At 45.5% G+C, this 12,358-nt stretch overlaps 1 protein-coding gene across 4 annotated transcripts; it reads left to right on the plus strand.

Moving 5' to 3' along the window:
* Nucleotides 1–129: 129 nt before the first annotated feature.
* On the plus strand, nucleotides 130–11,639 carry pkig (protein kinase (cAMP-dependent, catalytic) inhibitor gamma). 4 transcript variants are annotated; one of them, XM_048240743.1, is made up of 3 exons: nucleotides 130–150; nucleotides 10,106–10,269; nucleotides 10,655–11,639. In XM_048240743.1, the coding sequence occupies exons 2-3, from the start codon at nucleotides 10,119–10,121 to the stop codon at nucleotides 10,735–10,737; spliced, it is 234 nt and encodes a 77-aa protein (XP_048096700.1). In that variant the 5' UTR covers nucleotides 130–150; nucleotides 10,106–10,118; the 3' UTR covers nucleotides 10,738–11,639. The 4 variants fall into 4 exon arrangements, with proteins under 4 accessions (XP_048096700.1, XP_048096697.1, XP_048096698.1 ...); XM_048240740.1 differs by lacking the exon at nucleotides 130–150 and adding an exon at nucleotides 370–602; XM_048240741.1 differs by lacking the exon at nucleotides 130–150 and adding an exon at nucleotides 1,798–1,818.
* Nucleotides 11,640–12,358: the final 719 nt, after the last annotated feature.

Raw genomic sequence — 12,358 nt, forward strand, 5'->3', positions numbered from 1 at the left:
CAAACTGTAGCTTAGGTCCCTTGATCCTTGAACGAAGACACTAGTCGTATGTCGGCATGTCATTTGAGATTTTATGAGCTCGTGACATTTGAAATAACAAAAGCAACGAGGTCGAACACAGCACCCAGGGTAACGTGTTCCTAAATAGACGTAAGTGGAAACCGCCTCATTCTGTCTAATTAACGCCTCGTGACGGTTAAACGATATTATTTTAAATATCGTTATTCGTTACAGACTTGTAAAGAGACCCTCTCGGTTTCTAAACACTTGGTAGCATATTTCTATGGCACTGTTTGCACGGGGTATTTGACACAGTGCAGTGCCCCCACCGGCGGCAGCGCCCGAGTTCAGTGCGGGAGCGTGATTGGCTATGGGATAACTCCATTTTGGAAACAGCTGTTTAAGGACGTAATCCTTCGCTTTGTCTTCAGGGGCTGTCCATGAAACAGTCATCTTGCGAACACAACTTCTCTTGCTTTTGCCTGAAGACGCGTAGACTAACATAACTGCCGAATCCAGTCAATTATGAATTTAAAAGGAACCTTAAACTTTACAAGGGGACATCCCTAAGCCTGCGTTGTAACAAGTGGAGGAAACTCAAGGTTAGTTGCATTGTTGCAATTTGTGGTGAAGTGTTCTCTCTTTTATTGACAACGTACTGATACAGTAATGTAAGCCTATGAACGATATTTTCTCTGGCTTGTATGGCTAATTATATTAACGAATAATGCCGTGGATTATTATGGGGCTGTAGGATGTTTAATCGATCGAGTATTTTGTTTTGCCTTTGATTCACGCATCTGTGGGTGACTAGCCCCCAGAACAAAAGGTAGCTATCCCATGTCCCTTTGTGAAAGTAGCCTATCTGCGTTTGTATGTTCAAGAAGTCTTCGAATGTGCCAACCAAATGTCGAGGGGTGCATGTCATTCCATATTTATCCAAAACAAACTGCGTCGCCTAAGTGGTTCCATCATGAGAGCGTTGAGTGGGGGCGGAGTAGGAGCGGAGTCTGATCACCAGCCATGCGCTCTCTCGGCAGCGTTTCGTGGAGACCAAGCAGTGCGTTGGTGGAAGTCCTTCACGAAACAGTAATTTGCTACCAGTCTTTAGATGCAATAAACAAGTAGCTTACTCTTCTTACGCACTACTTTCATTCTTTCGCATTAATGCAATAATCAGTGTTGTTGGCAACATTTCACTACCATTGCATTTTCCACTTACTTGGACTTGATGTCTGCAAAGACCGGCAGAAACACAGCTGTCATCCTATTTTAATGTGTTGTAACCGTGAACTCTCAGGGATATAGCGAGGCAAGTGCCCAGCCAGGCGGTCCTTGCCAAGAGAGGCTCGAGAAAACCACCGGCGTAAACACCCTTGTCCTCCAGAGAAACCGATAGGGCCATGCGTGAGCGTTCAATCCCTTCATCATCTAAATTCGAATCATCTGGGGGTGGGCAGTAGGTGATTTGATTTAATTGTAAACATGTTACACATCATGCGCTGCTGTCAAAAACTCTAAACCTACTATCAGCTCCCCTACCCTACAGTTTCAGTGACACCCTGTGGTACGGACCCAAAACATTCACATCAGATTAGGGGCAGATCAGTAATAGAGTCTGGTGGCATTTCGCTAGGTTTCCATCTGGGTGGAGAGCAGTGTAACTGTGTGGGGTAGGGGGAAAACAAATGTATCCTCCATGTAGTTGACTCTGCACAGCATAATTTGTGTCTGGCACAGGGTCATGACCGCGTTCGCTCAGAACGTGCCATCTGGGACTGGGCAGGAGGTGCCTGGATGCTCCTGATCTGGCAAAATGTGAGTCTGAAGTGCTGCAGGCTGTTTGTCACTGGCCCTGTGCAAGTAGCGAGTGGAAGCTGTAAAAAGTGGCTCAGGAGGCCATGTGACCCATTTTCTTTTGGAGAGTGAAAGAGGGCAACATTTTTGTGTGACGCAAGTGCTCCCCGAAGGTCAGAACAGGAAGCTTGTAATTGTCTTGCTCCCCTCTGAAGCCACCACATGCTTGAAGATTTCTGCCCTTGGATTGTCTTTTAAGAGACTTTAATTCTTCCAAGGAGACACTTTCATTAAAACCTTTACCACTGACCCCTTTAAGACTTTGTAATGACCCAACCCCAGGATGACTGCGTTACTTCAAAGCTGTAGTGTGTTGAGGTGACCGTTATTGTGTTTGTGCGATGATGGGCCTGCTGACCTACAGTTGGAGTGATTATCTATGTGCAGTGAGCCAGCAGAGTTTCCTGGGTGATGTCCCACCTGACCGCTGCATTCCAGAGGTTATCTTCCCGCAGAGACATGCATGACTGTCTGTGGTTGTCTGGTACGCCAACCTCAGTAATGTGTTTGATGTTAAGATGGTGTAGGAACATTGCTGCATCCTTGGTACAAGGCTGGGATGCTTCAGTAGCACTTAAAATGGCTTTACAAGTTGACACCCATGAGGGAACTGGAGTGAGGAGTCAGCTGCAACTAAATTTCAATATAATCTCGCTGATTAAACAAAACAAAAAAACATCCAAAGCGATGGGTATTTCTGTCTCTTAGTTACAGTGTGTGTACCCTATATACTCAACAGAAAATCAACTGAATCAACAGTAGGGATATATGTAAATCAATAGAAGGGATGGATTCCTTGGCTGGCTGAGTCTTGCAAAAGTTAGCAAGACATCTGGCCTTTTATGGTGAAGGATTAGAGGCCACTTGCTGGGTGGTACTCTTTAGGCCTACTAGACAAAGAAACCTGGCATGAGTCTCCCATCAGCCAGAGGAAGAGAATTGACTATGTGCTCAAAGGCATTTCCTGCACTACGCAACTGTTTCTGGGATACCTCAGAACTGTCACTCGGCCTGCACAAAATTGAGTTTTTTCCTATCAGGAGGAACTCTTATTGGGTTTGAATGGTAGGTGAATACGGCTGGCATGTCAGTCACTCCCCTAAGGCTTTCTGTTTGTTCTTTTGATGGATGTGGATTTGATTCCTAATATGACTTGCCTTTGTGGAACTATCGCAAAAGCACGGTAGCAACTGGGCTCCATTCCATTCAATTGAATTTGAAGTTTAAATGACAACAACATGAGGCCTGAATCTGAATGGCAGGAGCATGAGGTTTGAATTTGAGTTTGAGTGACGGGAGCATGAGTAACCATTCCCTTTCTACTGCTACAGCTATCGCTTCCCTATAGAAGATTGAACACTACATCAACAAGTTTACCAGAGTCACTACTAGAGTACAGAGTCACTCTACAAAAAACACTTGTCCATGTAAACCTTTATTTCCTCCTTGAGATTTTGTTAGGGTCATTAAAATGAACGCGACTCCAAGATGAATGGTTCAAGAAGCCTTTCAATGGAACGATCTATCCACTCTCTCATCTGATAAATTGTCTAATCTGGTTGCTTCAGCATTGGCCAGAGAGCTAACACTATTACCAAATGGCTTCCTTGCTAATGCTGCTGGAGCTTAGAAAGTTACTGAATTGAAGAAGGCACACTGCATCAAAAAATGTGTTCATTTTATAAAAGGGGGCAAGCTGAGAGCTGGTGTTTGTTTGGGCTGTAATCTAATGGTGCATTCATGTTTCTGAGGCTTTTAGCAGTGTGTGTTTTTTCGTACTGTGTTTTGAATGCATTAACAGTGGTTTCCGTGCTGGTTTATGGTCTTTTGTAATTGCACGGTGTGTGTCTTGAGTTCTTAGAAGGGTTTGAGGGGAAGCTTATTCTGCATGTCAGCCTAATGAGCTGGACCAGGCGGGCTATAGATGATTAACTAGTACAACTGTTAACATAGCTGAGTCTCCAGATCACTGGGTTTTTGCCATGGGATCATCACTAATTGCTTACAAGTGGTCTTTGTTGATATCTATGCTGCTGCGTTTGATCTTACTCTGGTGGGCGTATGACGAATAGTGTCGGCATGCCAACGTGGGCGCCTGGATGGTATAGAACTCTATAAGGGTTTGGCTGAAACTTGCGGAAAGGGTTGGGTTGCAGTTGAGCTGGTGAGAGAATCATTAGACTGGAGAGCGAAACTTAGATTAGTCTACATGTGACGGATGATGTCATTGCGACAGTCACGGTTTTCAAGGTTGATATTTCATGAAAGCAGGTATAGTAGGTGCACTTCACAAAACAGACATTGTGTAATGTGGAAGCCTTTTAGTTGAATCATAACTGGCACCATGGAAACTGGCACCATGCTTGCATGCACACACCAATAACCATGTCCAATTTGATGTATTTACTTTGTGGTATTTATTTTACAATGATTATGCTTTTTAGTGAGGAAAGTTTGGTTAGTTTTAGATTTAAAATGGGGGTATATATTTTTTTTTTTCTCATTGTTGTTTTAAAGGAAGAGTAAATAATGTGTGTGAAGTAATATATTGGCAGTAATGCTCTTGGCAGGAATCCCCACCCCACATCTACTGGCTGTAGCCACAGAATTCAGCCTTTCAGTGTGACTGAATCATTTTGGTGACTTCATCTAATCAGTGTCCACTCCATTTAATACAGAATTGTAATGTACATACGTGGACTCAGCGGTGCTTGTGTGGAAGTGTCAGGATGAGCACTTGATTCTGTCCCAGAATTCCCCTCCTCAACGCCGCTCCTTTTTCTCCACTGCCAATCCTGTCATCGCCTCTCAGAGTTTCAGCCAAACACCTGCCAACTGCCCTCTTCTCACAGTTACTGACCTCAGATGTCAGCATACACAGAGATGATAATATTTGGATCACTGGACATCCTATTTAACTATGTTTGGATAGATTATTTACGACCTGTGCATGAGACATCAGCTAATTGACTGGTCATTTTTCCTGTCCTTTTGGTTTCCCCAAATAGAGGGACATGTAAACAGGCAGTAAACACACATTGTAAGACTCTGATGTTCCACAGTCCCTTGCAGCTGTGTGCAGTTTTTGCTAGCACGCAATAGAATGCAGAAAAAATGGATTCCTGGCGCATGAAAGCTCCTCACTGGAAGCACTGGCCATATTTAGTAACCACAATAAACACCCATGCATTCCATGCTCTTGCACCCCCCCCACACACACACACACACCCCGCTCTTCTTCTCAATGGGCGCATACAAGAGCTCCTGTGTTTACCCCCCCCCATACTGATCCTCTTAATGGCTCTTCAAGAGGGGTCTCAAGCCAGCGCTTTGCTCTTGATTGTTTTTTTTTTTTTCACGTTCACCTTTTACCTTTCCTTTTATCTACTAGTCCTCTTGTTTTTGGAGTCGGGATAACTGGATCATCCAGTTCCTCTGGGTTTTAAATTTCAGCACGAAAGGGCAGCACCGTGTCTGGTGAGGCCTAATTAGGTGGTCAGGAGGAGGCTTTTGTGCGCTTAAGTCCAGGGACCGAGGGAGAGGTTGCGCTGCACACTACATGCAAATGCTGCTGAGGGTGGACTGCAGCTGACCGGGCTGTTTTCCTCCGGTCGAGTTTTACTCCGGCTGGAGCCGGCCACAGGCACGCAGACTCCCACGCGGTGTGTGTGTGTGTGGTGAGTTCATGTTTGGGTGTGTCTCCTCTCCAGTGCACTCCCTGGAAAAAAAAGCATCAGGGCTTTTAAAGCTTGGGGGTATGTAACAATAACAAATAGGCCTCCTGTAGCTTATCAGCAGCTGATGCATGCTCTGATAATATTGACTGATCAAGCATGATGTTGTCAGATGAAGTAGACTCCAAGAAGTAGTTTAATTTGTTGTTCCTAGTAACCTCGTCAAGTTCTTGTGATGGGTTAGATTAGGCCTGGAACTACTGTGGGTGTTACTTCCCTAGGTGGGAGCACGTTGTTGAATTTAGCACTATTTGGTGACATTTATCTTTTCTCAAATCAGTCTTAATGTCCTAAGGTTGTGTGGTTTTCTTGAAGAACTTGCAAAAACATACAATGAAGTAATGAATGTTAACCGTCCCAGTTGATGCCCACAAGGTCTAATTTCAGCAGTACAGCCGGTTTGAGATGGCTGGCATAAGGGCAGTTATTGGTCTCTATGTTCTGGCCCTGACTCGCATGTGCTGTGACAGTAAGCTGACACCCGCTTTTATTTTTCTGGTGCTTGCTGCATATTTTTCCTCTGAGCTCGCACCCAGATGCCCCCCCCCCCCTGAGAGCCATACAGTAAGCTGTGGGAGAGATGGCCACCAGACAACGCCCCGTCTGTTTGCTGCCCCCTTGCTAGCCGCAGCCTGTCGCTGATGCACAGAAACGCTCTGTTGTTTTGCAGGGCCAACTCGTGCTTGACTAAATCAAGGCTGATATTTTTGGCCAGCCGTGCTAAATGCAGTGCTTTTCTGTTATCATATGTGCCACATCTTGACAGTCGCAGAATTGTTTGGCAAATCTCTGAAGGGCTTTTGCACCCTAACAACCTTTATCTATTTCTCGCTAGGCTACTTCTTACTGTTCCATTCTAGATTGTTTTATCTGTTAACCAATATTTGGCTAAACTAGAATAAGAGAACATGGGAAAATGGCAAAATGGACATTCCCAAAGATGTATTCTACGTTCAGGAATAGTTAACCAATAGGGGGAAAGATGACACACTTCCCCTTCCACTTGATTGATCTTCCCATTATTGATCTTTTTTGATTTTTAAAGACGCGGAGTATAAGATCTGTTTGTGCACTTAGTATATCCGTAGGAATAAGTCTTCTCAAGGTTCTTTCCCCAATAAGAAGTATCCTAGCAGACTGTGAATCCTCAGGCAGTGGGGCTGTCTGAGCAGAGCTGTGCTAAGGCAAAGTGGCAGCTCTGGTTGGACTGGGTGAGCGGATCACAACAGAGTGCTCAGTGGTGGCTTTGGCTCTGAGTCTGGAGGAGTTGGAAGGCAGCTCATGAGTCATGAGTGGGAGCTGCTCGCCTGAACTCCTGGAAGAAGCAAGGGCTGCCCCACCTTCCATTGGCCTCAGCTCTAACACACACACACACACACACACACACACAAACACACGCAAACACTTAAGCACGCACCACACACATACACATACATACATGCACACATTCACACACTCAAACATGCAAATGCATGATGCACACACGCACATTCACACACGCAAACACTTAAGCACGCACCACACACACACATACACATACATACATGCACACATTCACACACTCAAACATGCAAATACATGATGCACACACTCACTTGAACACACGCACATTCACACACGCACACACATACAAACACTCATTTATCACATGGATAACCCAGAGAAACACCCTTGCATCTCAAAAAGAAAGTTCCTCTTTTGATGAGTGCGTGAGTGAACCTAGACAGCCTTGATGTGCGTAAGTTGAAGAGGAAGTGTTTCTGTGTGACTCTGTCTAGGGTGTCTTCACTCAGGGTTTGTTGTTAGCTAACAACTGTTGGCGTAGTTGCTGTGGTTTTTATGGGATGCATCACGGGACTCCGACTCATGGGACCTGGGATCCCTTCCGATGCCTTCTTCACACACAAGAGTCCTGGTTAACGTGCCCCCACTGCACACAGCCCACCGCTGAAAAAAGGGGAAAGATATTTGAGGCTGGCGCTTCCCAGCAGCAAAGCAGAAGAAGAGAAGAAAAGCTCGCTTGTATTTACATGCTAGCCCAGGAAGCTGGTGGCTGAGTAACAATGCTAGGGCTGGCAGAGGAAATCCAACTCGCCTGCTCCACATCGACAGCTGATACGGTTCTCAGCTGCTGACCTCATGAGAGCCCCCACCCCGCCCCCCCCTTTCAGCTGACCAGTTTGGGCCGTCTGGTCTGGGGCTCCCCAGGCTGACTGCTTCCTCTGGAACGTGCCGTTCTCCAATAACTCCACTCCCCCTAAGCTCATGCACCTGGAGCTCTTCTTCCCGCTGAGCTTAAGAAAACACCAGCTAGTGGCAGCTGATTACACTTCGCCCCAGAGAAACCAAGCTCATATGAGCGAAGCAGACCATGAAATGCCCCTCTGCGGTTCAAATAATGCCATACCTACTCGCGTCACCAATCAAAGGCGAGAGGCCTTGTCAATGAATTGCTTGCTTAGGGTGGTGGCTGTTGCTATTCCCCTTGCAGTCATGCTGAGAGCCCTGAGTGCATTGCCCTGGTCATTAGTCACATTAGACAGACACTTATCCACTCCAGCAGAAGTCCCGCTCTCTCTGGGCAGTGCCAGGGCCCAGGAAGGACTCCCGCTGCGGTAATAGCAGGCGTGGCTGGCACGGGGCACAGCGAGCACGGCTCATCTCCTCCTATTAGATGGGCAGCCGGCAGGGATGGGCCCGCTGGGACACCCTCCCCACCACTACCACCTCCCACCCACACACACACACACACACACACATCCCCTGGGCTCTCACAGCCCGCTCAGCAGTGGCTGCTGTGAAAGTAGATCCGTTGACTCCCACAGTTCTGTAGGTCAGATCAGTCTTTTTCCCACCAGGATAATGGGTTTGCTCGTTCTTTCTCCCACTCCCTCTCATTTTCTCTCAACCACACCGATGTGTATCTCTTTCTTTCTCTTTCTTTCTTTCTCTCTCTATCTTTATCACTCTCTCTCACTCTTATCTCACTCTACACTGCCTCCCCTTGGATTGCCTGGTCAGCTGCTCACAACAGCCTTATCTCCTCAGTCACCAAACACTTACAGGGCTTCTTTCCCTCCGTGGGGAGATGGTTAGAGGGAACAGTTAATGCAGCTCAAGAGTGTAGCATGTCCTTGGATGCCTCTGGGATTGGAAGCCGGACAGAAGGTTCTCTGTGAGGAGATTGGCTCGCTGGGGTCCCAGCGCACCAGATAGAGTTTGAGTGTAGATGAGGTGTGTATGACTGTTGAAATTTGCTGTGTATGTGAGCTCTGAGTGTGTAGTCTCTAACAGCAGATGCCATGACTAAAAAGCATGGAATGGAGTGGACAGAACTAGCATGGTTATTTATGGGTTTGGGGAGCATGGCTAACTGTAGCAACATGATTATGATTGTGGTGCTGTGTTGCGGGCTTTGTGTGTGTTTGTGGGGCTTGTAGTCTTTGGGAGCGTGCTGAGACTGCACACCTGTGACACCTTTTCCCACTGGGCTACCGTCAGCTGCAGCTGTGTCTTTTTCCTTTCTCTCAGCCTCTCTTTCTTTCACTTCTTTCCCTCCTTGCTCTCTTTCTGTCGGTCTGTGTCTGAGCACTGTTGGCCTTCCATTTAGAGATGCAAGGATATAAGGGGGAAAAGTTAAGCTTTTCCTTGTCAATGATGAATGGCTTATGGCTCTCAATCTCTTTTCCTTTTCTTTGTCTTCCTGCAGTCTCTCTCTCCCTCTCTCTCTCTTTTGAGTGGCCAGCTGTACAATCTCTCTGTAGTTGGCAGGATCCATGACCCACTTCCAGCGGAAAAAGAGGATAGGCTGAAAGAAACTGAGCTAATGTGAGCTCCGAGCATTTCCCCCTGGATTCCTCTGCCTCTCCCATCTACTCAAAGCACGCACGCACGCACGCACACACACACACACACACACACACACACGTCTACCTTTATTGATCAGTCCACCCTTTTATCTTCTTTGCTGCCCTTTTGGATAGTGTGTACTGAACACTAAATGTGTTTGTTGGGCAGTGAAGGAATATGAGTTGAAAAGAAGTGAGACGATGACGTAACAAGGAGGAGGATGAGTGCATTGGTTTTGTGGAGATTTGTGTGGGTGAGCTTTAAGGGGCTTTGAGTATGGAGGGCCAATTGATATGAGGCCAGTGGTTGAAGTACCTAGAATGTTATGCTTTCTTAGGCAACAGTTTTTGCTTGCTTGTTTTGTTTTTGTGCGAGTGTATGTGTGTGCATCACTGAGCAGGAAATCATAAACAGGGCTGCAGAGCCTTAGAAGGGCATTCGTCCAGTGTGTGAAGGGACCGTATGAGACAGGGGAATGGTTATGGAGATACACAGCAGGACACTTTGACATGAAACACCAAGAATAGCAGGATCATTAATTCTCTCCCTTTCTCATGCACACACACACACACACACACACACTTTTCATCTTTCTGAAGAAAGATCAATTTGAAATGTCATGACCTTTAACCGTCTCTTTCTCCCTCTCTGTGGCGAAATGGTAGCTGTGATGGCCAGATGATGGATGTGGAGGCATCATACTCCGATTTTATCACCTGTGACCGGACAGGCCGCAGGAACGCCGTTCCTGACATCACAGAAGAGGCTCAGACAGTGGGAACCGGCGATCTCACTAAGGACATGGCCCAGATGGACCTCAAACCCACAGGTGTGTGTGTGTGGAGGGTCATTGTTAGCCATTATTAAAAGTTATATGGCAACAATAAGCTGTGTGTGTGTTTTTCTTACTTAGTGCTTACACATGTGTGTAAAAGAACCGTAGGGAGCTATTTTGTTCAACCTCTAGGCCAAGAACCTTGTTGTTTGCTTAAGTACTATATCCAGACCAGTGGCTTACATTTGCCCAGACAAAAAAAAAACTCAAGTCTTTTTATAGTCTGTTTTTTGTAGATGAAATCCTCATTAAAATGAATAATTTATTCATTGAGGACAAGTGCAAAGCTGTGGGGACTGAATTCCCAAGTGGAGTGTGTGTGTGTGTGTGTGTAAATATATGAGTGTGAGAGAGAGAGCCTGACTGCTGTGTTTTTCAGAGGCAGACGCTTCCGCGGCTCCTCCTCCAGAGGCAGAGGCATCAGGAGGCCAGGGGGCACAGGGGAGCAGCGGACCTTCCTAAGAGCGGAGCAGAGCGGAGCAGAGCGGAGGAGGAATGAGAAGGAGGAGGAGGAAAGGAGACCAGGAGCGATGACACAGACATTGGGCAGAGGAAAGAAGGACTCCTTTTGGTCTGAGCCAATCTGAGTGGCCGTCTTCTCCCACTGACTACCCCCCCACGTGGCTTTCCACCAATGGCGTGCCACGTTGTGCTGGACTACTCTGGAGCTGGACATTGAAGTTGGCTTGTGTTTCCCTATCAACGTCACACAAAAGCACAGAGTGTTTGTTTTGTTTTATATATCTCTCTCTTTTTTTTAATTGAACCATAATACTGTCTGTAATATGACAAATAACTTTAATGCATAGTCATACAGTATCTCTATGAAGTTTTTTTTTTTGTTTGTTTCCAAGTTAAAGTTTGAAGTTATGTTCCCTGTTGTGTCATGGGATGGAAGCTCTGCTTTGCTCTTGTGCAACAGGAAGAGCTGGAGCCTGTGTGTCCTTTCCTAAATGTGTGCTGGAGACCTCGGTGGACTGTTACAGAAAGGATTAGTAGCCTGTGATCTGCCGCAGTGTGTACTCTGCAGCCTCGCGGCCCTGGTGCAGCTGGAACCTCTGAGTGTGGTTCTGGAGCAGAGGTGGAGTCCTCAGTGTTCTGAAATGAAATGGAGCTGGCGCTTAAGTTTGTGACCCAGTTTCATGCTCTTTGATGATTGTGCTGCCAGAGAATGCGCTGTAGGGAACATATTTATTTCATGTTATTCAGTAGAGGTGTGTGTGTGTGGGTGTGTGTGTGTGCGCGTGTGACATACTTGGTGTTCACATACAGGGAGTCTGGGCATCACAGAGGCGGTGAACAACACTGCTCTTATTTTATGTTTTTACTGTAACAATCTCAGAATAAAATAAAATTTCACTGGAGTGCTGTTGCTTGTACCCCTCCACCACACATGACCCACACCAGAGCTTGTTGGACATGGTCCACATAAGCTGACTTTCTACATTGCCACAGGTATTGAAAATGTTTATTTATTTAAAAAACAAAGCAAATTACATCAGATGTACAATATCACCTGTACATGTTGTGATGGCAGCATCTGTAAACTAAAGTAAATGTCGCCAGCATGAGGATGATTGCGTTATATTTTGTGTACAACACTGCCCTCTGGTGATAGTAAGCAGTGTGTCAAGTTCTTGCAAGAGGTCTTAATCTAAAAAGATTCAGTTATTAGTAGGGCTGTCAAAATTAATCTAATGAATTACATACTCTGTGATTAATTCATCTAAATTAATCGCATATATGATTTTTGTTGTGAAAGTATTTTAAATATTTAAATTCAAGTGAATCATCGAATAATCAGCATTATAGTGACATTAAATTTCAAAAACTCTTTTATTAATAATTTAATAATGGCCATAATAATCTATGATATGACCGAATATGCTGAGGAAATAAATTCAAAAGTGCTTTGGGAAGTTTTTTTTTATCACATACATTGCAGAGGACTTTATTTTAATCAACACTTTATTTTTATCAACACCATCAAGCCATTTTTGAAAATTAAATGTTCCAATCAATGATCTAGTAATCAAGGATCTTTGGCCAAAGTCTTTCCGCACCCTAGTTTCATCATGTGAAA

Source organism: Alosa alosa, chromosome 4 (genome assembly GCF_017589495.1).
Source record: "Alosa alosa isolate M-15738 ecotype Scorff River chromosome 4, AALO_Geno_1.1, whole genome shotgun sequence".
Taxonomy (NCBI): Eukaryota; Metazoa; Chordata; class Actinopteri; order Clupeiformes; family Clupeidae; genus Alosa; species Alosa alosa.